Source organism: Lolium perenne, chromosome 1, assembly GCF_019359855.2.
Source record: "Lolium perenne isolate Kyuss_39 chromosome 1, Kyuss_2.0, whole genome shotgun sequence".
Taxonomy (NCBI): domain Eukaryota; kingdom Viridiplantae; phylum Streptophyta; class Magnoliopsida; order Poales; family Poaceae; genus Lolium; species Lolium perenne.
Window position 1 is genome coordinate 84,442,320 of NC_067244.2, and position 27,665 is coordinate 84,469,984.

At 43.0% G+C, this 27,665-nt stretch overlaps 2 protein-coding genes across 8 annotated transcripts; one reads left to right on the plus strand and one right to left on the minus strand.

Annotated features, from left to right (window-relative positions):
• Positions 1-13,394: 13,394 nt before the first annotated feature.
• On the plus strand, positions 13,395-16,175 carry LOC127304061 (large ribosomal subunit protein eL15y). The gene is made up of 4 exons (XM_051334776.2): positions 13,395-13,526; positions 13,615-13,781; positions 15,422-15,619; positions 15,719-16,175. Exons 1-4 carry the CDS (start codon positions 13,523-13,525, stop codon positions 15,962-15,964), a joined length of 615 nt encoding a protein of 204 aa, XP_051190736.1. The 5' UTR covers positions 13,395-13,522; the 3' UTR covers positions 15,965-16,175.
• A 568-nt stretch (positions 16,176-16,743) lies between these two features.
• LOC127304025 (uncharacterized) lies at positions 16,744-26,770 on the minus strand. Of its 7 annotated transcripts, XM_051334770.1 has the most exons (23): positions 26,496-26,634; positions 26,297-26,406; positions 24,065-24,154; positions 23,894-23,984; positions 23,670-23,786; positions 23,028-23,266; positions 22,881-22,946; positions 22,613-22,786; positions 21,786-21,860; positions 21,588-21,714; positions 21,449-21,513; positions 21,242-21,315; positions 21,010-21,119; positions 20,744-20,781; positions 20,239-20,389; positions 19,989-20,144; positions 19,697-19,771; positions 19,446-19,573; positions 18,454-18,523; positions 18,311-18,358; positions 17,538-17,716; positions 17,209-17,427; positions 16,744-17,111 (listed from the first exon to the last, which is right to left on the minus strand). In XM_051334770.1, exons 6-23 carry the CDS (start codon positions 23,232-23,234, stop codon positions 16,974-16,976), a joined length of 2,100 nt encoding a protein of 699 aa, XP_051190730.1. In that variant the 5' UTR covers positions 23,235-23,266; positions 23,670-23,786; positions 23,894-23,984; positions 24,065-24,154; positions 26,297-26,406; positions 26,496-26,634; the 3' UTR covers positions 16,744-16,973. The 7 variants fall into 7 exon arrangements, with proteins under 7 accessions (XP_051190730.1, XP_051190724.1, XP_051190716.1 ...); XM_051334764.1 differs by having other exon boundaries at positions 23,670-23,984; XM_051334756.2 differs by lacking the exons at positions 23,670-23,786; positions 23,894-23,984; positions 24,065-24,154 and having other exon boundaries at positions 17,209-17,227; positions 17,315-17,427; positions 26,297-26,395; positions 26,496-26,770.
• Between the last annotated feature and the right edge of the window lie 895 nt (positions 26,771-27,665).

A 27,665-nucleotide genomic window follows, 5' to 3' on the forward strand; every position in this document is an offset into this window, starting at 1 on the left:
TGCCCCAAGAACTTTGTAAAGGCCCGGTTTCCGCCTCGAGGAAATCCCTTAGTGGAAGTGGGCTAGGCCTTCGTGGCGTTGCTCACAGGAGATCTGAGTGAAGCCTTCGTGGCTGTTGGTTTGGCTTGCGTAGCAACCACACTCCTCCAAACGTAGACGTACCTTCTTGCAAAGGAAGGGAACTACGGGAATCATCTCCGTGTCATCGCGTGCTCCACTCTCGGTTACCTCTATCCTATTCTCTCTATATTGCTTAGATATATCTTGCTTAGTTGGTAGCCTTGTCATATAGGGAAATTCACTTAGTTGCATATCTAGAGAATTTACCATTTGTGTCAAGCCTAATTTGAAAAAGAACTAAAAATTGGTTAGCACCTATTCACCCCCCCCCCTCTAGGTGCGGCATACGATCCTTTCAATTGGTATCAGAGCCTCGGCTCTTATTTCGGGCTTAACCGCCTAAGAGTATGCCGGACGAGGAGTCCTCGGAAGGGGCCGCCAAGATGGTCTCCGTGGAAGACTTCAATTCGTTGAAGTCCTCCATGGAAGCCCAAATGGAAAGCATGAAAAAGATGATTGCCGAGCTTTTGGCTCCGGCCCTTCCCAAGGCTCCTAGTGTAGAGGTTAAAGACACGGGTGTGTTACATGAGGGAGAGGCTTCGGACTTACCCTCATCTACCAAACCCGTGGAAGGTGATAACTTAAACTCTATCAAATCCCCCATTGCATCTCCCAAGGGAACTAGTGGAAGTGAGAGCTACAATCGTGTACCTCCACCTTTCCAATCACCCGATATACCGGTTCCCATGCCTCATTTGAACATTAGGGGAGACCCACCTAAGTTTTCTATTGAGGATTTCGATACTTGGCAATTTGAGTTCCGCTCTCATGTTTGTAGTGCCTCCAATGAATTATGGAGAATCATCAAGGTGGGCTTCAAGCCATACAACCCCGACAATTTGACTAGAAGGGAAGCCATTGATAGTCAACTCAACGTCACCGCCTTGCACATGATTCAATCAAGTGTGGGGACAAAGGAATTGCATCGTGTTCGGAACTACACCACCGCCAAGGAAGCTTGGGATGGTTTAACTGCGAGTTGCATTGGAAGTGAGAGCACAAGGAGGAACAAGTATAATGCTCTTAAGAATAAAGCCGAAGGATTCTTGAGGCTTCCGGATGAAGATCATCAACTCATGTATGGAAGACTTGTCACGGTTGCCGATGCCTTCCGGCTTATTGGTGCCACCCACATCAATGACTCTTGGATCAAGGAGAAGTACATTGAATGCATGATGCCATTTGCTCCCATTGATGTCAAGACTCTTGTGGGAAGGGAATGCTTTTCCTCTCTCACCTCTCAACAAGTCGTGCACGAGATGCAAGCTCTCAAGTTGCTTGAAGAAACCTCTCATGATTCTCGCAATCGTGCTCTTGGAATGGCAAAAGGTTCCAATCTTGCCTTGGTGGTCAACTCCGGTGAAGAAGTGATTCCTCAAGAATCTTATAGGGCATCTTGGAGTATGTCCTATCCGGAAGATTTGCAATGCCACTACCATGATCACATGGCCTTCCATGCAAAATCCTTTTGGGTTGATCCCTCCAAGGCCAAGGAAGACAACATCAAGAGGAACAACAAAAATGGGTTCACAAGCTTTGGTCCAAAGACAAGATCATGCTACAATTGTGATGACAAGCGCCACTTCATTGCCGAATGCCCCTATGAGAATAGAGAGCTTCACAATGGGAGGCTCATTCCCAAGGACAAGAGCAAAGACTCAAAGGGCAAATATTCAAAGCCACCCAACAAGAAGTTCTACAACAACAAGACCAAGAAGGGCAAGAGGCCCTCAAGAGTTGTGTTAGTAACAAGGGAAGAATATTCTACCGATGAAGTTGAAAGTTCTAGTGGCGATGAAGATGAAGAAAGCTCAAAGGAATTGGCCGCCATCGCCACCACCAACACACCCTCTTCATCTCTCTTTGAATCTCCCAATGAGAACCCTCAAATCAAGAATGCACATTGCTTCATGGCAAGGTCCTCCTTGGACACACCTATTGTGCTATCTACTCAAGAAGAGTATACCTCCGGAGATGATGATGTTGATGATGAAGAAGATGCCACCTCTAATGGATTGGTCGCTCTTGCATCCCTTTCCACCAACTCTTCATCACCAAGTGAATCCCCCAATGAGGTCATTCTTGTGGAGGAAGAAAGTTGCCTTATGGCTAAATCCTCCGAGGTATCATCCCCTAACCCCTCTATGCCTAACTTATCTAGCGATCTAGGGGTTGATGATGCTAGTCTAAAAGTGAAACAAGAAATGCTAGATTTTGATGATTTCATTCTTAACCTACAAGGTAACACTAAGAAGCATGTTTCTAGCCTCATGGTTCGTTTAGCTCAACAAAGTGATATGCTTGAGAAAAAGGGTCAAATAGAGAGAGAAGACTCTCTTGAAATCCATGCTCTTAAAAATGCTCTTGAGGAAAGTCAAGAAACTATAGCTTCTCTTGAGGAGAGGCTAGAAACTCTTGAAGAGCCTCAAGATAAAATTAACAAGCTCACTAAAGCTAGAGATCTTGCTAGGGCTAAGTTTAAAGTGCTTAAAAAGGAAAAGGCCCAATTTGAGGTTGATCATGAGAAACTTGTGAAAGATCTAGATGAACTAGACAAAGCTCACAAAGCTTTGAAGAGTGAATACACTCTCTTATCCAAGTCTTATGAGCAACTTCAAATTAGGCTTGCCTCATTTGATGTGCCTAGCTCCTCTACTCCTTCATGTGATCATGCAAATGTTATTGAGGAAAATGCTAGGTTGAAAGATGAACTTGCTAGGACCTCCTCTCCCCAAAGTAAACTTTCGTTGGATGATCTTTTGAGTAAGCAAAGATCAAACAATGGGAAGGAGGGACTTGGTTTTAATTCCAAGGCTAAAAAGGCAAACAAGAAAAAGACCAAGCCCGCACATGAGAAAGCTAATGGTGAACCCCGAAAGGGCAACACCATTAATGATGATGGTGCGGGAATAGACAATCCTCACTATGTTCTCTTTAAAGATTATTATGGTGATGTTTATGCTAAGTATGTTGGTCCATATGATGGTTATGTTGCTTGGTCTATTTGGGTCCCAAAGACCCTTGTTGCTAACAAAAGAGGACCCATTGAAAAATGGGTACCTAAATCCAAGAATTGATCTCATGTAGGACTATGCCACGGAGGTTCAAAATGGGTACTTGATAGTGGATGTACAAGTCATATGACCGGCGGCAAGAACCTCGTCAAGGAGTTGAGGCCTAATGTAAATGATATCACCGTCTCCTTTGGCGATAATTCTACATCCGAGGTATTGGGTTTTGGCAAGGTTGTGGTTGCACACAACATTACTCTTGTGGATGTCATGCTTGTCAAAACCCTTGGTTACAATTTGCTTTCCGTTTCCGCCCTTGGCAAGATGGGTTTCGCCGTCTTTATTGATAATGATATTGTGGTCCTCTTGTGGAGCAAGACTCTAAAAGTCGCATTCGTTGGGTATCGCGAACACAACTTGTATGTGGTGGACTTTTCGGGGACCACCACGTCAAGTGCGATGTGCCTATTCGGAAAGGCGGATGTGGGTTGGTTGTGGCATCGCCGCCTAGCCCATGTCAACATGAGAACTTTGCAAAGTCTTCACAAAGGGAACCATATTGTGGGACTAATGGAAAATGTGTCTTTTGCCAAAGATCGTGTTTGTAGGGCTTGTGTTGAAGGCAAAATGCATGACTCTCCGCATCCAAGCAAGACCATCATCTCTTCCAAGAGGATCTTGGAGCTCCTTCATGTGGATCTTTTTGGTCCCGTTACTCATGCAAGTCTTGGTGCGAAGAAACATTGCTTGGTGATTGTCGATGACTACTCAAGATACACTTGGGTCTACTTTCTCAAGACGAAAGATGAGACTCAACAAACATTCATTGACTTTGCTACCGAGGTGCAACGCCAACACAACCTCCTCATTATGGCAATAAGAAGTGACAACGGCTCCGAGTTCAAGAACTACACACTCAATGATTTTCTTAGTGATGAGGGGATTCGCCATCAATATTCCGCTGCTTACACCCCTCAACAAAATGGTGTTGCGGAGAGGAAGAACCGGACTCTTATGGATATGGCAAGGTCTATGATGGCGGAGTATAAATCCCGCTATAACTTTTGGGCCGAAGCCATCTCCACCGCTTGTCACTCCTCCAACCGGCTCTATCTCCGCAAGGGCTTGAACAAGACTCCATATGAAATACTCACCGGGAACAAGCCTAATATCTCATACTTCAAGGTGTTCGGGTGTAAGTGTTTCTACAAAATCAAAGGAGTTCGTTTGTCTAAATTTGCTCCTAAAGCTTTGGAGGGTATATTTGTTGGTTACGGTGCCGAATCTCACACTTATAGAATCTTTGATGTATCCTCCGGGATTATCATTGAATCTTGTAGTGTGAAGTTCGAAGAAAATGATGGCTCCCAAGTGGGGCAAGTTGATGTTTGTGCAGGTGATGAAATACCTCAAGATGCCATAGTAAGAATGGGTGTGGGATTTTTCCGCCCCATTGAGGGACACGGTGTGGCGTCTCGGGAAGGACTATGCTCTACCACGGTGGAGCCCTCATCTTCTCAACATCAACAAACCCCATCAAGTGAAGCAAATGATGCACCAACCCAAGAACAAGAACAAAACCCTCCCCCGTGTGTGCAAGATCAAGGACAAGATCAAGAACATGATCTACCAAGAATTCATGATGGTTCCGACGAGTATCCATTTGATATTTGCTCCGCACCAAATGATGTCCAAGATCAAGCACATGATGTTGAGCACCCACAAGAGATTGTAGTTGCTCAAGTTGAAGGTCAAGACGGGGACCCAAATGATCAAGTTGATCAAGTGACACCTCCAAGGCCAAGAAGAACCAAGGAGGAGATCGAGGCCCGTCGTTTGGCAAGAAGAGAAAGGACCCTTGAAATTCGTGGACACACTCATGATAAGGTCCTAGGTGATGTTCGAGCAAAAGTCTCCACAAGAAGGCAATTGGCTAACTTTAGCAATCATCATGCCTATATCTCCGTAGTGGAACCCAAGAAAGTGTTTGAAGCTCTTGAAGATTCGGATTGGGTGGAAGCTATGCATGAGGAACTCAACAACTTCAAGCGCAACAAAGTGTGGACCTTGGTAGAGAAGCCAAAGGAGTGCCGCAATGTTATAGGCACTAAATGGATATTCAAGAACAAGCAAGATGAGTTTGGAAATATTGTGAGGAACAAGGCAAGATTGGTGGCTCAAGGTTTCTCTCAAGTTGAAGGGATTGACTTTGGAGAGACCTATGCTCCCGTGGCTCGTCTTGAGTCCATCCGTATCCTTCTTGCTTATGCATCGCATCATAACTTTAAGCTACAACAAATGGATGTGAAAAGTGCTTTTCTTAATGGTCCTTTGCATGAAGAGGTGTATGTTAAGCAACCCCGGGGTTCGAGGATCTCAACTTTCCTAACCATGTCTACAAGCTTGATAAAGCACTTTATGGTCTCAAACAAGCTCCTAGAGCTTGGTATGAGCACCTTAAGGAATTGTTGGTAGACCGTGGATTTGATGTTGGGCTAATCGACCCCACTCTTTTTACTAAGAGGGTCAATGGGGAGCTTTTCGTGTGCCAATTATATGTTGATGATATTATATTTGGCTCTACTAACAAAGCTTTCAATGATGAATTCTCAAAGCTTATGACCGCTAGGTTTGAGATGTCTATGATGGGAGAGATGAAGTTTTTCCTTGGTTTTGAGATCAAGCAATTAAGAGAAGGAACCTTCATCAATCAAGCAAAATATCTCCAAGACATGCTCAAGAGGTTCAAGATGACCGAGATGAAGGGTGTTGCCACTCCTATGGTTACCAAATGTCATCTTGCACTTGATCCCCATGGTAAAGAGGTGGATCAAAAGGTATATCGCTCCATGATTGGATCCTTGCTTTACCTTTGTGCATCTAGACCGGACATAGTGTTGAGTGTAGGTGTGTGTGCAAGGTATCAAGCTTCTCCTAAGGAGAGCCACATGATAGCTCTCAAGAGGATCTTTCGATATTTGGTTGATACCCCAAGATATGGTGTTTGGTACCCCAAAGGCTCAAGTTTTATTCTCAATGGGTACACCGATGCGGATTGGGCGGGTGACAAGGATGATAGGAAATCAACTTCCGGGCTTGCCAATTCCTTGGTAGGTCCTTGGTGTGTTGGTCTTCTAAGAAGCAAAATTGCATATCTCTCTCCACCGCCGAAGCCGAATATGTTGCCGCCGCAAGTGGATGCACTCAATTGTTATGGATGAGGCAAACTTTAAAGGAATACGGTGTCATTTGTGACAAAGTGCCTCTATTATGTGACAATGAAAGTGCCATCAAGATTGCTTATAATCCGGTGCAACATTCAAGAACGAAGCATATTGAGATCCGGAATCATTTCATTAGGGATCATGTTGCCCGTGGTGATATTGAGCTTATCTATGTTCCTACCAAAGATCAACTTGCCGATATATTCACGAAGCCTCTTGATGAAGCAAGGTTCACTTATTTGAGGAATGAGCTAAATATCATCGATTCAAGGAGTATAGCTTGACCATCTTGCAAACACACCTTCGTCTCAAAACTTTATTTGGTTTAGATGTGGGCATGGAAATAGGGGGAGTGCGGTTTAAATTATTGAGCTATCCCTCCCCCCATAATGCCAACATTAAGAAATCATTCTCTTAATATCATATGTTGATATGTGAGCTTCAATGATGAGTAGTGACTTGGACCCAAGATATATCTTCGCGGTGCCATGTCACATCACTCATATATGGTGGCCTAGGCCACCACACTCTTCTTTGTGAAGAGTTGGAGTTGTTTGGTTTTTCATTGGATCTTTTTGACATCTCCTTGTTTATGGGAAGTCACTCATTTTTGGCCCTCATTTGATTTATTTGCAAAAATGAGTGATCATGTACCATCTCACAGTTTGGCGTATCTATCCTAAGCCTCATCTTCCCTAAAGAAACCATATCTATCTCCATACTCCAAAACTCAGTTTTTTGAGGGTTTTTGGGCAAGTGGTCGGCGCATGCCGGCGTGCCCACACCTGCAAGATCGGCCGGTGGTGCCGGCAGCTCGCCGCCTCGGCTGGGCGGCCTGCCGGTGTCGTGGTGGGTTAAGTAGTGGACCCGCCAGGGGGTTAGGGCAACTGCCCTCTTCTTCCTGACGCGTGGCTCCTCCTCCCATCCGACTCCGCCCGCCGCCGCCGCCGCCTCGCCTCCGGCCGCCGCCTCGGCTCTCCTCCCTCCTCTCGGGTGGTTCCTCCGGCAGGGCCCCCCCCCTCCCTCCATGGCTTCCTCCTCCAGGTTAGTCTTCCTCCTCTCTCTCCCTCTCTAGATTGGGTAGACCTCTCTAGAAGAAAGATGGGTGGACGATTCTTTCCTAAGTTTTGCCATAGAGGTAGATAACCTTGAGCATGGTTGTGTGAAAGTTTGAGGAACAATGTTGGAGTCTAGAGCAGATCTGGCCTTTTCTCCTGTTGACCGCACTGCCGTCGCCTCCCCACCCAAGATCGCCGGTGTGGCCGGCAGCCGCTTGTCTCACCAAGCATCGCCGGTCGGGCCGCTGCTTCGCCGCCGTTCCTCCCAAGACTGCCGGTGAAGTCGTGCCCGAGATCATCTCTAGCCTTTTTCTTGTTGAATCTTAAACACTTCATTCACCATGCTTTGATTATCATAATTTGCTGTGTTTTAGTGTACCTTATCATATGCTATTCCTATCCTTTGCTCTCACAGGTGCAGGTGGTTCTCATCGCTCAAGTTCGGGCAAACGGGCGTTTCCTAGTGACTTTGACGCCGAAATTCCATCTCTGAAGAAGTCATCTCGTCGGGAGAGGGATTCCGCTCCGGCTGAACCTCGTGCTAACGTTCTCCGGAGGTTGAGAGGCTTGCCTATTGGGAAGTGGCCTGACAATGAGTATGCTCGGTTGCGTCAGTCCAACGCCTACATCACTCCCAAGGGCACCAATTGCTCGCTCCGTTACGGACTAAGTATCAAGAGAAGACTTTTGATGATCTCTATGCAAATGCCACTTATAAAGTCGCTCCTATGCATCACATCAACTTTGCTCACATGGATAAACACGCCAACTACTTTCTTTGAAGCTCGCAATATTTGTGAGCGGTTTGGTCTTATTCCTCCGATGGAGTTTCAAAGACCCTTACCGTGTGGAGGTGATTGGGCAATTCTATGCCACGATTTATGTTGACAATGATGATGCCAAGACTATGACTTGGATGACAGAAGGTCGCATGTTGCATGGCACTTGGGACCAATTTGCGGCCTTGTCTTGGTTATCCTGTGCTCACTGGCAATGAAGATGGATACTTTAGAGCCCACAACTCTCCCAAGCCCGTTGAGAAGGCTCTCCTTGCTGATCTTTATCTTGAAGGAGAAGTGGTATATGGTTCTCAGAAATTCCTCCGCCCGGTGTATGACATTCTTCTCCGCATTTACCGAGAGGTCCTTAATCCCAAGGTTGGCTGCGTTGATCAGATCTATGGATACCTTGGGAACTTGTTGCTCCTTTCTCACCAAAGACCGTGACACCGGTATGCGGCTTGATGTGATGGATTTTCTCGTGGCATGAGTTTTGGGCTTGCATTATGGCTCGCAAGGCCCCTGTGTTTGCTCCCTACTTCATGTTCTTCATATGCTCTCGTTGGGACAGTGCTGGTTTTGGCAAGCTCACTGATGAGGTTAACCTTCTACCTCACAAGGCTAAGGATCTCAAGGTCAAGACTCATGCCAATCCTCCTCGTCTTCCAAATGATGAGGATTCTGCTGAAGAAGAAGACTCGATTTTGAGCTTGCCCCTCCCGCCGACAAGTGGCTGGTTGGCTCGCATAGAGGCCAAGTTGGCCAAGATGTTCTGCCTCAAGTCTGACATCAACAGGCGTCAGTATCAGGCTCATAGGGAGCGGAAAATGGACAGGAGGAACACAAAGCTCATCATGCGCAAGTTGGATATTCCTGTTGATAGTGGATCTGAGGAGGTCATCACTCCTGAAGAAGAATGGCTCTCCAAGCATGGCAATGTGACTGAGTTCGAACAGCTTGGTCTTCCCGGTCCCTCTCGCCGTCGGCGCCCTCCTAGTGATGATGTTGAGCCCGCCGAGTCTGAAGAAGATGAAGAGTCGGAGGACAATGAAGAGACGGAGAGTGAGTGAGCTCTCATGGGACGTTGTAGCATCGCTTCTTTTCTCCTTTTCGGTGTCTTTGATGCCAAAGGGGGAGAAGAAGGTCTAGTAGGACTTGCACGGGATTTGCTAGGGAGGTTTGAGGGCACAAGCATTTGCTTTTTATCATTCCGTTAAAGCTTGTGTCCTCCTTTTATCTTCTATATTATGTTGAACCTTATATTATGCTGTGTGTGGTGAACTATTGCTATGGTTTCGGTATTCTACATGGTTGAGAGTATTGTCTATGATCTATCTCATATTGATACTTGATGTGATTATGGGATTCTTGTTCATGATTTTGAGGCTATTGTATTAAAATTTTAAGGATGTCAATATGAAAAGGTATGATCTTAACTTGTCATCTTTTATCTTTTCCCATACATCTTATGCTTTATGTCCTATGAGCATTGTGCTTACTATCTTGTTAGTAGAAGTTGCTCTATACCTAATGTGTGCATATATATATTCTTGCACTAAATTTCTTGCATGCACACATCTAGGGGAGTTTCTCTCTGCCGCCAAACATATATATAGTCTTGCTCTATTCTTTGCAAAATCCCGGTATTGTCATCAAACACCAAAAAGGGGGAGATTGAAAGAACATTTCATGATCTCTGAGTTTTGTGTGTTTGTTAACAACACCGGTGATAATTTAACCGTGTGCTAAGTGGTTTACAGTTTAGGAAAAGATATCACAGGAAATCAAGACTCACTCAAAAAGGAAGAAAAAGAAGGAGGAACCTCGAAGTCTGGTCCAGGCCGCAGACTGCAGCAACTCCAGTGCCGATCGTGCCGAAACCGGCGCCGCCGGCGAGCCCAAAGCCGGCACTGCCGGTGTGCCCAGCCGGCATCGCCGGCGTTCCTGGCCCGGCAGATCGCGGCCAGCCTCGTTAGTCGCTGATATTCTGCCGGCACTGCCGGCGGATCCTGGCAAGATCTGCGGCGCTTCTTCTCCAACGGGCGAAAAGTAGGTGGGGTATATATACCCCCCTTCACTTACCTTGGAAGGTTGCTCAAACCCTAAGAACTCCATCTGCCATTGCCGAGCCACCAAGAACTCCAAAATCGCGGATCTCCTCCCTCAACCACCCAAATCACTTGTGCTTTGGAGAATCGAAGGAGAAGACCCCGATCTACATCCTCACCGAAGCGTTCTTCATTTCCCCCTCTTATGCTTGAGGGCCCCCTTGCTAGTGTTCCTCTTTGGATCCCTAGTTGTTGGTTGTTGATGTATGCTTGTTGATTTGTTGTGTTGTTACAGATTTGGGAGCCTCCAATTTGGTTGTGGATGTGTGCCCCAAGAACTTTGTAAAGGCCCGGTTTCCGCCTCGAGGAAATCCCTTAGTGGAAGTGGGCTAGGCCTTCGTGGCGTTGCTCACAGGAGATCTGAGTGAAGCCTTCGTGGCTGTTGGTTTGGCTTGCGTAGCAACCACACTCCTCCAAACGTAGACGTACCTTCTTGCAAAGGAAGGGAACTACGGGAATCATCTCCGTGTCATCGCGTGCTCCACTCTCGGTTACCTCTATCCTATTCTCTCTATATTGCTTAGATATATCTTGCTTAGTTGGTAGCCTTGTCATATAGGGAAATTCACTTAGTTGCATATCTAGAGAATTTACCATTTGTGTCAAGCCTAATTTGAAAAAGAACTAAAAATTGGTTAGCACCTATTCACCCCCCCCTCTAGGTGCGGCATACGATCCTTTCAATGGGCCTAGGGGAATACATCTTGTATTCGTTTGCTAATTGCGGGGTTGCCGGAGTGACAGAAACCTAAACCCCCGTTGGTATATCGATGCAGGAGGGATAGCAGGATCTCAGAGTTTAAGGTTGTGGTTAGATTTATCTTAATTACTTTCTTGTAGTTGCGGATGCTTGCAAGGGGTATAATCACAAGTATGTATTAGTCCTAGGAAGGGCGGTGCATTAGCATAGGTTCACCCACACAACACTTATCAAAACAATGAAGATTAATCAGCTATATGAAGCGAAAGCACTAGACTAAATTCCCGTGTGTCCTCAAGAACGTTTGGTCATTATAAGTAAACAAACCGGCTTGTCCTTTGTGCTAAAAAGGATTGGGAAACTCGCTGCAATTATTACTCTCGCATTTTACTCACTCGTACTTTATTTATCTGCTATATCAAAACCCCCTGAATACTTGTCTGTGAGCATTTACAGTGAATCCTTCATCGAAACTGCTTGTCAACACCTTCTGCTCCTCGTTGGGTTCGACACTCTTATTTATCGAAAATACTACGATACACCCCCTATACTTGTGGGTCATCAATGCTCAACTTGAACTTGCCAACTCAACCTGGATGACGTTCATCACTTGACGTCATCCTCTCATGGGCATACCACGTGACTTTACGTGGCACATTCTTCATGCTCCATGTGTTGACCAAACTTGAATCTATTCTTCACTCTTTGTATTGGTCAACCTTGTATCTTCTCATGCTCTATCATACTATCTTGATCGATGATCTTGATGCCAATACACAAGGTATATCTTTATCTTCATGGCATCCATACTTGAACCCAACACATGGACTGCAAGTAATACCTATGGAATATTCCTTCATATAAACTAAATGAAAACATTAGTCCATAGGGGTTGTCATTAATTACCAAAACCACACATAGGGGCAATGTACCCTTACACTTAGAAATGGAGGGGGTGAAGGATGATGACGAAGAACGGCGAAGAACACGATGAACACACGCAACACACCCCGATACAATCCGGTTTGCTCTCAACGGCCCGAACCACCATCCTAATAGAATCACTTAGGAGTCGTTTGGAAGCCAGGCTTTCATTTCATTTGTACCATTTTGAAATGAATACATGCATTCATTTCATTTACATTGTAATTCCAGAAATGGACACTTGTTTGGTTGTCACAGGAATTGCAAATGACAACATAATTCAATATTGAATTTGTAAATGGCTTCCACAAGAATTGCAAATGACAGGTCTCAGCTCGGAATTGTGTTTACCCATGGTGTCATTTTGCTGGATTTCCTAAATGAAATGATGACCCAATTCTGTGACAACCAAACAGCCCATTAAGGGAAAGATACGAGGTAGAATCCCCGAGCAAGAGATCGGTATGCAATCGATAGAACATTAGTATGAGAGACCGAAGTACAATCACACAAGTGAGAGATCGATCATATAAAAAGGACCTTTGATACAACTCATATATTTGTGTCTAAGAGAGGAGGGGGTTTCCTAATCCACTAGGGATGGTGGAGGCATGAGCCTAGTTCTCAATTCAACTCTATCTAATGATGAAGGGGAGGTGGGAGCCTATATATAGAGAGCCACTAAGGAGGGATAGTTTAGGCATACAAGGGGGTAAATGGGTCTTGGCCTGCATTAACTTGTGGCAAGCGCCTCACTTAGCCCATAGAGTTTGGTGTATGTAGGCCGGAGAATCCGTTCTTAATCTTCATGGGTCAGAGACTCCGCTGTGAGCTGACGAGACCGAAGACTCCGGTGTAGCTGCGCCTGGAGTTTTTTTCCATATCCTCTTCCATGCTCCACGACCTCGGCCTTGAGTCCTCGAGCATCCATGGTGTCCTTCACTTCCTCCGTACTTGGCGATGTATTCCTATCGGTGGTCATATGACGGAGGATGAAGTAGCATACCATTTCACATAGGCAATTGTAGGCATGCATAAAATAGAAGATTTACCTTTGCGTGATGAGTCAGCGTTGACGCACATGATGTGATGAAGATTGAAGGTCGGGCTGCATCACATTCCCTTTGATTCCAACAACAAATTCCAAACACACACAAACAACAATATTCAAATTGGAAGCCATTTTTCTTGCCATCTTGGATTTGGAATCCTTAATCCAATTTAATTCCATACCTTTTTTTTTTGCATCCAAACACATCATTACATTTTTGGGTAGTTTTTTTCAGACCCAAGGGGTGGAGAACATGAGGCTTTTATACAAGGGGGCACATTTCAGTTGGATTTGGGGGTGAAATGTTTTCCATGACAAAAACAAAAATTAATCCAAAACCAAAAAAAAGACACAAATTATGGCCCATTTACGGTTTTTGAATGCCCCTGGAGCCCTGCATTCTTCGGCCCATTTCTAAAACCCTAGCCCATCGGACAGTCCACCGCGCGCCCATCTCCTCCTCAATACAAACTCGCCATCTCCCCGTAGACCCAAACCCTAACACCAAATACTCTTCCCCTGCCGGCCGCCGCACAAACGCACAGCCATGGGTGAGCTCTCGCCCCTTCCTCTTCGCCCATCGTATTTCGAATTTCTCGTAGGAGTCTTACCCTCCGCGTTTTGATGGATTGTTTGCAGGGGCGTACAAGTTCGTCTCGGAGCTATGGAGGAGGAAGCAGTCCGACGTGATGAGGTTCGTGCAGCGCGTGCGGTGCTGGGAGTACAGGCAGCAGCCGGCCATCGTGCGCATCACCAGGCCCACCCGTCCCGACAGGGCGCGACGCCTCGGCTTCAAGGCCAAGCAGGTAACCCTTCTCTTTGGATCTGTCCGCACCTCCGTCATTTACCTGCGTGTTCTTGCCAAATATTGTGCATATGGATCTGCATATAATTCCTACCTCATGTGCGTGAGGATCTTATTTATGCGCGTGTTGTTGAAGGGAATTGCTTACCACTTACTCTCTCAGTGTACATCTAGGAAATAGGAGACAACTTAGCTCTCTCTCTCATATTTTATGAGTTTTCACTCTATTATTTGAAGGAGAGAAATGATGATTGGTGGTTGAGGTGGAGGAGTTTTTACTCTATTAATTGAAGGAGGGAAATGATGATTGGTGGTTGAGGTAGAGGAGAGGAATGACGATTGGAGGATGGAGTTGGGGAGTGATTACGAGGAGCTAATTGCATTAATTTACTGCATTGGTAGTGTAGATGTACACTTGTTTTAGGACAAATTCTGAACCTAGAAGTACACTTATTTGAGGACGGAGGGAGTAGCTAGCATCAGATGTATGGAACGGTTTGTTCTCGTTTCTCAGTTTGTTTAGTTACTTCGAAGTCTCCATGGATGAATTGTTTCGTTCTTATGGTAAACCAGGGATTTCTTAAAAATTTGCCAAACTTATGCTGGAAAGAAATGGAGGTTGTTACTTTGCATTAGGAACTTGCCGTTTGCACGCAGCAGGGTACAAAGCAATTTTATACTGTCTGCCAGTGCTTGAATTCAGATGGTTACTTTCTAGATTTGTGCATGTGTGGTTGTGGTTTTTGCTGATTCAGTGACTATGCTACTTTTCTCAGTTAGTCTATTTCAATTAGTTGCTGAGTAGCAATAAGTTTGTTGCTGGTTTGCTCTCAATGCTAATTAGTTTATGAGTTTTGGCACTTAATGTAGAGTATTACTTTATTAGATGTTACCATGGGCTAAAATCTTGCAGACTCAGGGGCTGTTTGGTTCCTAGCCACATTTTGCCAAGCCAAAGTTTGGCAATTTGGCATGTGTTTGGTTCTTACCACACTTTGCAGCTGCCACACCTTACTATTCATATGGCGCACCTGTCAGAGTGTATTTATTGCCAACTTTTGCCACACTTTGTGGCTTCCAAAATCCAAGCCACACTTGCCAAAGTTTGGCTTGGCAAAGTGTGGCTGCCTGGCTGGGAACCAAACAGGCCCTCATTCATAGTTTTTTTTATTAGTCATTGGATTAATTGAACTTGCTCGGGGGAGCTTGCTTGTTAGCTACAGTAATAGTTTGGATGTAGTATTTCAGTAGCATTCTTCAAAGATTTCATTATTGATGTGACTGGCTACAGTTAAAAACAATTTTACTGGGTTATGTGTGTTATCTAGCACTTGGTATTGGCTCTGCTGATTTGATAACCAGTGCAGTTACAAATTACAAGTGAGTTTCTGTTCCATTTAGCTAGTGTTAGTTGTTTGCTTCTATTGTTGGCTGCTCCTTAGGCCTTCTTCAATGGCGGAAGTTTGTCTGTCAGTAATCAATTGTATTTTCTTATATTATTGGTACTGGTTATGCAGTTGGCTGATTTGTCCATGTGATGCGCCATCCTTTCCTGTACACTTCTTTCTGGGTTTTGCTTGAAACACGAGGCGAATTTGCTTCACATCTGAGGAATAATAATATTCTCTGTTTGTCTTCTAGGGGTATGTAGTTTACCGGATCCGTGTCAGGCGTGGTGGCAGGAAGAGACCTGTGCCCAAGGGTATTGTTTATGGCAAGCCCAAGCACCAGGGTATCACCCAGCTCAAGTTCCAGAGAAACAAGAGGTCTGTTGCTGAGGAGAGAGCTGGACGTAGGTTGGGTGGCCTGAGGGTGCTCAACTCCTACTGGGTGAATGAGGTACATAATTCTTACAGATATATGTCTAAAGATCGTACCATGGTCCACCTTTTCACTACGCTACCGTGGCCATACTTAACTTTTTCTCTCTTAACACAGGACTCGACCTACAAGTACTTTGAGGTGATACTCGTGGATGTTGCTCACAATGCTGTCCGCAACGACCCAAGGATCAACTGGCTCTGCAACCCTGTGCACAAGCACCGTGAGCTTCGTGGTCTCACATCTGCTGGCAAGAAGTTCCGTGGCCTGCGTGGCAAGGGTACCCGGCACCACAAGAACAGGCCATCAAGGAGAGCGACCTGGAAGCGCAACCAAACCGTTTCCCTTCGCCGCTACCGTTAAACTTATGTTACTATCGGATTACCTTTGCCTCCTGCAGAGTTCTTAAATAGCGTTTGCTTGTGCTGTGAAATTAAGCCACATTTTGTTTCCAGCATCTTAAACAATTTGCAATGACTCTTTTCCCATTTGGCGGGCATATCAGACAATGTATGTCTAGTAATGAAATGATGTATGGACTTCCTACTATCAGTAAGGATGTACTTGGTGTTTATGTTTGGTACACGTAGGCACGTAGTATCTTTACTCTATCATGGGCTGTTGATTTGTTCTAGACTATAAATCATGTGCCTATAGTGAAGCCGTGCTATAATCGGAAGGTCAAAGGTTTTGCCAGCTGCTGGTGTCTATGGAATGTGTAATAGTTGAAATTTCTGCTTGGTTGTTGTACAAGTGCTTTGTTGCTAGTGACTACTTGATCAGCTTAGCACTAACTGGCCATCTGAAGTCAGTCCGGCTGATACAGGCATAAACCAATCCTGCGTCTGGGTGATCATGTGCCACCATTTGTGGATGTATTACATCAGTTGTGGAGGTACTCAGCTCCCCTGATGACATTATAAATAGATGAACAGGTTTGGTGACCCAAGATCTTGCTGCCATTTGAGCCTGACACTGAGCAGCAGCAACTTCTGAACTCGGAAATACTACCTCTGGGCTTTTTTAATCGACGGGATACATACCGTGTTTCTGAAGGATGCTTGCCTAAAGCGGTACTCACTTGTGTCCATTTAATCTGACTGGAGGGAGTAGGTGACTTCTGGAAGGGTTGTCTATCGATGTATCCAGAGGCAAAAGTGTTCTGTTTTCCCAAAATATTATACACAGCAGCTTGATATCAACAATTCTACCGATTACATAAGTAAATACCTCTTAATGATCTAATATCATGTTTGCTGAGAGTACTTCCAATATCATGTTGACCCCATATAATATAAACACACAGTAGAGAAGCAGCCTGAATCTACAGGCACACCATGTTGCGACGCATTACTGCACATTTAAGGCTATCTCAAGAAAGGAGTTCATTTGCTCTTTGGATAAGCACTTCCTTTGTACCTCCAACTTTTGCTTTTTTTATACTGAGGAAGCACTTCAGCTCAGCAACTGTAAGAAGACGCATCTCACCTCGCTTATGATGATCTATGACCTGAAAGTATTTGATGTCAAGCTATTAACTTAATGAATATCTAAAAGAACAGCATGTATACTTGTCCTCTGCCAAAATAATATGAAATTACAGTCACCTTTTCAGCTGACTCATTTTTGTTAACATCAGGTTTTGTCTTTGCCTTTGCCACCTTTTGAGTAACATCCTTCTGATGATCTATCGCCTTTTCAGCTGACTCGTTCTTGTTAACATCGGGTTTTGTTTTTGTCTTCGCTGTTAAAGTTAGCTCATCCTTAGCAAGCACTGTCTTTGCCTTTGCCACCTTTTGAGTAACATCCTTCTGATGATCTATCACCTGTAGGAATTTAATCCGAGAGCACAACTACATTGTTTAAATCACCTCATATAAAATTGAATGATATCCAGAGAATATCATACATAAAAAGAAAAAAAAGGTAACTTAACCTTTTTAGTTAACTCCTCTTTGACAACTGCTGGCTTTCTTTTTGATTTTGTCATGAAGTTTATCTCATCCTTGCCAACCATAGTCTTTGATTTTGTCTCTATTGTTTTTGCGCTAAGCACATCCTTGATATCCAGCATTAATTTTGTGTCATGTGGGACATCTGTTGTATAGTCTTTACTGTGAACATAACAATATCCGAGTTAGCTACTGAACCAGCAACTGGCGACTGAGACCAAAATGTGTGCAGATTCAGCTACTCTGTACAAATATTCCGTAGGCTTACTGTTCACAAGCTATGGCATGTGCAGTGCCAGGCACAAAGTACCACAAATTCCTTAAATTCTTACGATAACAGCTTCTATTCGGATGGTACGCTGTAAAACTGATGCAAATAATTATTCTCCTTCCTCGATCCATGTTTGGATATTCTATCTTTCTTTTTGCAGCATCTACATTTACTTACTCGCAAAAAAACTCAATTGTGCAACTGTGTTACATGTATGCTACCTAGCTTTTACCGCATAGTAATAAATAAGCTACTCACAGCGTCAGACACAAAATAAAACAAGAACAGTAGTAGAGCACGGAATCAGTGGCTGTGTCCCTTCCCCCATTGACCATTTTCAAATGCCCATATAGTTTTCACAGGATCCAAATTTACTTATGCAAACAGTATTTTGCTTTAGAAAAACAATGATACTTTTATAAACTTAATCGGAATCTTCAGCATTCTCTCACATAGCAAATAAGTATAGAAAATGTAAAGGACATATCTTTATTGTGTCCAAGTTCCTCCTTTCGCAACAATCTTTTTGGTGCACTGCGCAGGAAATATGGATGATTAGATCCCAACCGTGTTGCTACAATTGAGATGCGTGGAACAGTCTTCTGATTGATAGTTTGATACAGTAGTACCTTTTGCAGTTTCTCCTTTATCACTGTTCTCCAGAAACTCGGCGCGCTTTCTTTTAGGATGCACAGAAACCTGCAAGGACAATGGGGCTATGCTGAAATTCGTGTTTCCGAAAACACTCATGCGCACCAGTACCAATCCATCGAATCAGGCTTACATTGAAATTAGAAAAAAATTACTATGATATAATTATTTTTCAGAAGGAATGACATTTAATCGGAAAATATATCATGAGAGGACATAGAGAATTAATAGGATTGAACCTTGGTACAACAAAAACAACTGGCTAGAAAATAATTTTAAGCTGCACCTCCCGGCCACGAATTTGGAATCCAGAAATGTTGAGATTGTATCAATGGTGTTGGGTTGCTCCCATGAGTGAGACTTAGCTGGGTCATTTTATGGAATATTTTTTTTAATGGAAGTAAATTATCTTGCTATTAAGTTTAGAACTTCTATGAACTCTTCCCGAATCAAACATGAATTTTTCGATTCATTTGGCTCACACGCTCCTGTGTATTCAAGTCAGAGGAGCTGCTGATTATCAGCGACATGTTCACATTGTTGCTGTAATCAACGACCCATTGTCCCAAATGCCCCTCGAAAAATCAGAAGTGACCTGAACTGTAATTGGACGTACATGTAAAAAGTTCAGGTTCTGCGGAAAGGAATGTCATCGCTAGTTATTCTGACGCATGGTTGATATGAAAAAAAGGAAATATGTGTTTCTTTGATCCCGAACAGCTGCAAGTAAGCAGGCACACTTGTGTTATTTGCCGTGGATTACCTTGCTAAGCCTTGCACATTTTCTTTCTATCAATACAATGAGACGAAAAGCCTTTTGAGTTTTGTCGGAATAAGAGCTAATTTTCCACTGCCAACAATAGTACCACACTATGGGCCCGTGTGTGAAAATACTGCTTCGATTGGCATATAATAGCTAGCCAAGCACACAAGATTAGAGGTGCGGGCATTCTTTATGGTAAGTTCATACCTGAATGACTTGATTGACAAGAATTGCACTTGATGAATTGATAGGGTTAGCATGGCTTGCCTTAGGAGAACTTCTGTGTGATGGTTTTGGTAGGCCAGTTTTGTTTGAACTGTCAGCATAAGATTGTTCTGATGCAAAAAAGACATCAAGGGGACATTTTAGTTTGTTTTTCTAGTGAAAAGAATGTGTTACTTAAGAAAATGAATTGGCAATGGTACCATCAACATATAAAAACTTACTAATGTATTTACCTGAAGAGCACCTTGTTTTGTTTTCATTTGCTCGTTTACTTCTGCTGAATGAAGGCTTCAATAATGTAACTTGCGCTGTAGAAGAGATTTTAATACAGAAGTAACTGAGGTCACTCTCAGTTGAACCATGAAGGGAAATAGGACTGACATAATTAAAGAACATCCATAGATAAAAATTGTATATTGATCTATCAGGATCATGATAAATGTTTTTCTAACCCGGCAAATTACATTTTTTTGCATTTTTTGATGGTAACAATAAATAAAAGGAAGAAAGAAAGTTCTATCTTACACTTGGATGAACTGGTTAGGACAATAGGTTGTGATGGAAAAAAATGGTTGGTGGAACGGGTGCCATTGCTAGTGCCATCATCATCCATACACCGAGGAAGCTCGTGAACTTTGGCACTCGAAGAGCAGAAGACAGCTGGTTTTGGGGTGCGGAAATCTTGTCGTGTAGAAAAATATGTATGTATTTAGCAGCTGATACATAAATTTTGAGCCATACGAGCAACAAAGTTCTTTTGCATACAAAATAGTACCTAGATTCAGTGATTGGTCTTTGGCCATAAAACTTGTATGAACTAAACCAAGATCCTCTGAATTGTCAGTTCTTGCAGTCTGCACTGACAATTTACTTATGGCTTTGTCCCAAGTAGGCAGAATTGTCGTGCAGCTAACTAGCAATTGTTCCTGTGACATTAAAGCTCACCTTGAAAGTTACAGAGATATACTATGCCCAGTTCACATAATTAAATATTGAAAAAAATGTAGGTTCACATAGTTCAAATGAGAAATTAAAATCAAAATTGGTAACAGCGATTTTATCAATACAAGTGAAGTGCTAGCATAAACAACAGTATCTCCCTCCCCATTACAGGAAAAGCAAAAAAAAAATATTAACATGAATTTTTGTACCATGTAATAGTAACTTTTTTTTGCAAGGGCTGTTTAATAGTTCTATGATGTGAAAGAAAAGAAAAAAAAATATGACAAATGGAATAAGAGCGAACATTATTTACTTGAAAGGTCAAGGAAAAGGAGTACCTTAACTACAAATTGATTCTGACCAAAGAAATTCCAAGCTGAAACAGAAATCGAAAGTTAAATATGAATCAACACAGTTATTATTTCCCGCATTAAAAAACTACTACACAGAGTCATTTACAAGATAAATATTAATATGATCCATCCAAAGTCCAAACGTAGGAACTGGACACCCATTCTAAAGGATCCCAGACTTCTGATTCCCCTATAGATATCATGTCCTTTATCCTTAAATGCCAAGTCGATACATAACAGAAAAAAATCACCTGTCAACAATTCTACAAAGAACTGCAAGGAAGACATTGCCTTTGATGCTCTAACAGATTTTAGGGCAGGTTGAAGCCCTGAACCTTGGAGGACTAATGGAGAGGGCAACCTACATGAGTTGGATAAATATCAGAAGCATGTTGACATGAAAGCGACATGTCACAATGGTCAGCATATCAATAGCAACTGTGCACAGCAAAGAATGTACAACTTGTATTTATAAAAAGTTACCATTGCTTCTCCCAGGAAACTCCACATGTCAGTTTGACTGCTGCATGATAACTATAGTTCATCTCTAAACCATGCTGCAGAACAAAATCGTGTGAAGTGAGAAAAATGTTACATGCAGGAACTACTCTTGAGGAAAAGCATACCAAATGAAAACTAAATATTAATATGGTATGAAATGCTAGTGTTACGAGATGCCAAATATGCCACCTTAACTGAGCAAAGCTCCGTAAAGTTGTCCAAGCTCTGCCCTGAAGGAAGTAATTTGCTAAAACCTAAGAAAGTAAAGAGCATTATCTTGAGAAGAATGATCTATTTTTTAACAAGTAACATCTAAACTCTAGCTTACCTATCACATGACCTTCCTGTAATGTTGGAAGAATTGCACAAGCTGTCAGGGGGCTACAACCATCCAAACTTACTTCCTCAGTGCGTTGGAATGTTTCCATCACACTGGAGCTAGCAACATCAGAGATCTAGCAGCAACGCATAATAGTTCACAGCGTTATCTTCTGCTCTAAGGTGCCCAATGAATAACAATTAATACCTTAAGTGCAGTAAACCGAAATGCATCAGGTGAGACAACAAACTCGTAATCATCATTTAGTCCAGATCTGACTTCCTGTAGCAATTTGACAACCAAAAGATGGTAAAACCACAATATTGAGAAAGAAAAGGACAAATCATGAGAAACAGTGTAGCCAAATCATGTAATTGCTCATTTGCACCAAACAAAAGAAAACAACTTCGAGGTAGAACTATTTATATTACTCTACAAAAAGTAGTCTATCTAAATGCATTCTGTGTTTTTTTTACATTCATATACTTGTGTTGTTGACTGGGATTGACTATTTCACCATCTTTGGAAGCCGAAAGCCAAACATTGCTTATGTTTTGTATGAACCATGGCAGGCTAATGCTCGAATAATAGAAGCATATCAGTGCAATCGCATACTGATGCTCAATCAGTAATGGTTGAAACAAGTACGTCACGGTAACATAATGGAAACATGATATATATATATTATACAGGGGTGAACTGTTGAGTTGCAAATACGGCACCTAGATTGTGTAGTTTACTGATAATTCCTGTTTCGATAAATCTACAGGTTGGTCTTGCAACAGAAAATGATTTATTTGAACCGCATCAAACCAAGCTAAGGCAATGAGTTGGCTTCTGTCCGAACAAAACAGTGATTACTGCTGCATGGGCTTTAGTTTTGAACACCCATTGCTGGGTCAGGCCCGAACCGAACTGATCATTCCAACACGGTGTGCACTCATGTTGGCATTTTGGAGACAAGGCGTGTCATTTGTTTATACACCAGCATGCAGCAACTTGGCACTACGTGAACAGGGTGTAAAATAGCATACCACATTCAACGCGCGCAGATCAGTCCTCTCCTCGCTCGCAGCAAATGTGGAGTCGACGAATATGCTCCCCCCAACAAACCTCCATCCACGCTCGAGCATCAAACATCGCAGTCCACACTCAACTGCTTTTGCAACCAGTGCGCCCGAACACACCACCTCCTCCTCCTCACCAACCTTGCAACAGAGGACGCGAAATTAGCCTGCAAATACACCCGTAGCAGCAAAGCGTCGAGCAGGTGAAGGGCACAGGGGGGAGCGAGGCGCTCACTGACGCGTCCAGGAAGGCTGCCGCGATTTCGGAGGCCGCCTCCGCGGCCGCAGCAGACTGGCATCTCTGCATCGATCGGAAACCCCACAGGTTACGTTTCTTGGTCAGGAACCGAACGAACGCTAACGCTAAGCAGTGGAGCGAGACCTGGTAGACTAGGAGGGCGTCGGCTGGGGGCTGGGGTAGGCACGCGAGACGGTGGCGGCGGGACAGCCTGCAGCAGAGGATTTCGATGTCGACGGATGGAGCGTCGGTGGAGAAGGACACCTGGCGGAGGAGGAACGGCGGCGGTGGTGTGGAGGAGGAGGAGGGGCCGGCGCGCACGAGGACCTTGTTGCGGAACATGGCGAGCATGAGTGCGCGACAACTCCCAGAACCTTCTGAATCTTTTTTTAAAACGGGGGTAGTATTTAATACAGTATTAGTTTTTTAGCATGAAAATTCAAAAGGCCAACGCTAGGCTATAACCGGCTGTAAACACTCCAATCCTTCAGCATGCAACTCTCTAAAAAAAAGCCGTCACGCGTGTCAAGTAAGTGATATGATGTGGTGTCAGAAAATTAGTCCAAAGTGTTTCCCTTGCTCACCACTAACGTGTCGCAGGGGAAATAAGGTGGTAATAGAAAAGAAGAGAAGGATAGAGAGGACAGTTTTTTCCTTTATATTTTGGATTCGTTTTTTAGATAAAACTAGTTGAATGCCCGTGCGTTGCTACGGTCTCTATTTTTTATAAAATATTTTTATATGTAATAATGTAAATATTTACATATATAAACATCACATATGCACCTCATTTACTTGTTCTAAAGCATGGCAAGTTTAGAGTCCCTTCCAGCCATCTCCGTGCCAATCGCTGGTGGGTCTTTTTCAAACAACAATAAAATCTATTTATATCATGGTCATGAGCTACAAAATAAAAATTTATATCAAAATATGGTCAGATGGAACATGCATACATGCATATCAAAATTGCAATCCTTAGTATGCACTTCTTTTGTTATTTAAAACTTTACGTGTATGTGTTCTCTTCCAAAAACATCACATCGGGTGTGATGTTAGCCTGTTCTTTCAGAGCGTCGACAATATCTATGTCTCGTCCATGATCTGTTAAAGCGGAAATACATGACTAAATAAGGTAATATAAAACATGCATACAAATAAAGAGGAAAATTCTCCCACTGCACCTCTTTTGATATTGGAGAATTTGGTGTTTTTTTTTGTTTCCATCCGGCATCATCATGTCGTGGCCTATTATCTTCATAAGTGAATATAACCTAAAAGTCATATATTAAAATGAAAAATAGGAGCTGGACCTTTTTGTATACCTAGAATAATTAAAATATAGAATATTTGTTGACCGGCAAATTACGACACTGACTGCTTATTAGATTGGAAGCGTTAAAAACTAACTCTTGTATACATTAATAATAAATATAGTAAATTAAAAAAATAGAGGTTGAGCTACATGTAGACATTTATTTCTAAAAAATAAATTCATATTTTTTACTTCAAAAAGTTATATGTGAGGAGTAACAAATGTGCACGCGACATGAGCCCAACTGACCAATTAAATGAAGACAAAGTTGATCACCTAAGGAAGTGGCCATCTAAAGAACCTGATTTAGGAGAACTAACGCAAAGGGTAACCTATCACTTTTGGTCGGCGAAACTCTTAGTGGTTCTACACTAATTCCATATAAGACACTAATTGAACAACAAGAAGCCCTAACAAAGAAAACAACTTCGATTGTAGGCTCACCTAAAATCGTTTTGCCATTAGACGGACCAAGATACACGCCAGGGGATGCTCACTTATTTACACGAATAAAAATATTTTTGTCCACGGTTTGCTCTTCCATGCCGCACCGACATTTTCTAATCCCCCGGGACCTCCATATTCCTCACATTTGTTCGCTTTTAAGGCTAAGATTTAAATTCATGGATATATTCAAAGAGCTTACATACGATGTGTATACAACCAAGTTTGCATATATTGTAGTACTTTTAAGGCCAATAATCTGTCTAAATTCCTCACAACGGATGATACGGTAATGTGAAACAATACAATGTATATGATGTGAGGAAGATGAAAAAAAAAACCTTAGCCTGACTTATACCAACCGCCACTTTCTGAGTGCCATATTTCAGCTACTGACTTAATCTGGGGCGTTGTTGTTGCATCATCGGCACCAGGAAAAGGCAATTTGAACCAATTAAAATTGACAACTTCATTTCTTATGCATAATTATAGTTCTTGCATTTGCATATAAATTCAGCTTTTCAAAGCGTATCAAATATAGTTCTTTCAAAGATGAATGCACACATACTGGAGATCTTCACGTTATTTAAATGGAGATTGAAGCATATACCTACCAACCATGATGTACTTTTTAGCATGTACATTTTTTTTCGGCCAGCAGAACCTTCGTATTGTTATATATGCTGTATAAATCATATCTGAAGATATCCATGGATGCTTAGATTATCTTTTTTTAGACAACCTGCTAAATTGTATTCATCAACGAGAATGTTTACAAAGATATTAATAGAATATGGAGTACGAAACCACAAATGGCGGCCAGCTCCTAAAGAAGCAATAAATCTAGTTAGGTTGTGAGCTTCAGAATTAGAAGCCCAGCCTTCAAATATGACCGAACTTAATTTCTTCAATTATTGCTACATACCTTCATGGTTGCTTCAGCAATATTGCTGACCACTGCCGTGCAATCCAATGCAACATAGACTATGGAGGCCCAAATCTTCTGCCAATGCCAGAGCTTCTCGACAAGCTAGGGTTTTCTTTAGTATCCGGATCAGAAATTCCAGAGACAATAGCAGAAGCTCTGATGGCTTATCATGACTCCCTTTTTCTATTATCTGTTCAAGTAATCTGCATGTTCTTTATTATTTGTAGATGGCAGGAAGCCCGGCAGCAATGGGGCCCGGCTCTGGCCATCAATTTAGTTCCTCTATCAAGGGCACACTTTTCTACTTTTATTCTCTTATATACATCTTCACTTACCGAGCTTTTTGGGGTTAAAAATTATGTTGATGCTTCATATTACTTGTAGGTGATCTCCTAGGGTTGTTGAATTCTGGTGGTTATCCTCCAATTTGGACATATGCATTCCTTGATTTTTGAGCAGTAAGCCAGAGTGGAAAATAAATCATTCGAACTTGCTGAAGAAGCCAGGGTAGTTTTTGTCTGATGGCTTCATCCGACAACATGTTCATATCATATATTGTTACCACTTCTTTCAGTCTGCAGATTATTGACAATTTTGCCAGCTACTAATTTGATAATGCATGTGCTATGCTGACATATTTTAAATTAAGATGCCATCTTAGAAACTCCCACCACAAAGAAAATGCTAGAAAATTAGATCATGAGGTTTCAGTCTCTTTTGTTTTCTTACCCGTAGAGATGTTATCTTGTACTTGTTTCAAGTCCAGGCAAACAGGTAGCACACGTTGAGGGCAACCATAGGCACAAAGGATTGGATAACAATGCAAACCTGTTGACAAACTAACCAATCATCATTTTGGAGTCTAAATTTTTTCTCAATGAAACGTAACACATGAAGATCTAGGGGAAAGAGATACAGCGGCATGTACCTTGATGAGATCCATGGTAGCAGCACGGGAGAACAAGCGGGGAGGCATCAAGATCAACGGCAGAGGACACCAAGTGCGACCAAGCTTGCATGACGGACGCCGCTAGTTGTGCGCGAGTGGACTGATGAGTCGGACGGGGCTTGCCTGCTCCCGCACTTTGCTCCCATCCATGCTCCCCGCACATCCCACGGATGTGGGTGTGATCTATAACTGTGATTTCTTCATGATTGCTAAGATCCCGTGATTGAAGCTCGTGTCCACATATTTTTGGGAAGTGAACTGAGGTCGTGACGTTGTGGCCACGAATGGCTAGATATCAAGCGGGAGATGTTTTATCGATTGGACGGTCAAGATGTCTTCAATCTTTGACATCAAACATTTTTGACGACGTACCAACTCGAATATAATAGTAAAGATATCTTGAGAATCGTACACTACAAATAAAGTTGCCATAGTCGACGAAGTTGAAGTCGTGTTGTGGTTGTTGCTGCACCATGGCCGACGATTTTTCGTCTCTCCGTGGTGCATGTCAATTTTTTTTCTCGTTTTTGAGGCCACCTAGCCCGATGAAAACGTCCAAAACGTCGCGTATGGTGGCCCGAGACGTGCTGCATCACGAATTCTCGGATTCGCCGATCGAGTCAACGCAAATCCGCACCGCCTAGGGATGTAGGGCCCAGATGACAGCCTCTCTAGCATTGTTTTTTTCTCGATCGCCCCATCTCATTCAACGCTCTCAGATCGAGCCGTTTACGATGCAGGATCATGGATCCCGCATGTCATCCTCTATGAACGAAAATTCTTTCTTTTCTTGGATTTTTTAACCCCTGATTTCTGGCTACTTCATTTTTCTTTTGATCCTGTGCCGCTTTGGAAACGTTGAGACCGCTGCTGCTAAATGGGACCCGCATGTCATCCTCTATGTGCAATCAAGTTTCTTTTCTTGGAGTTATTTTTTGCACCTCATATTTGGTCACTTGCCTTTTTCTTTCGATTCCGTGCCGCCTGTCAAACGGTGATACCGCTGCTGCTAAATGGGACCCGCTGTTATCACCAGGATTTGACCGGGTCAGAGGTGGGCCGCGATCAAGATGGACTTGAAGATTATACATGGAAGAATATACATAAATCGGCCTTGTGCGCAAAGTTTGGGCTAGTTTGCCCTTGTAT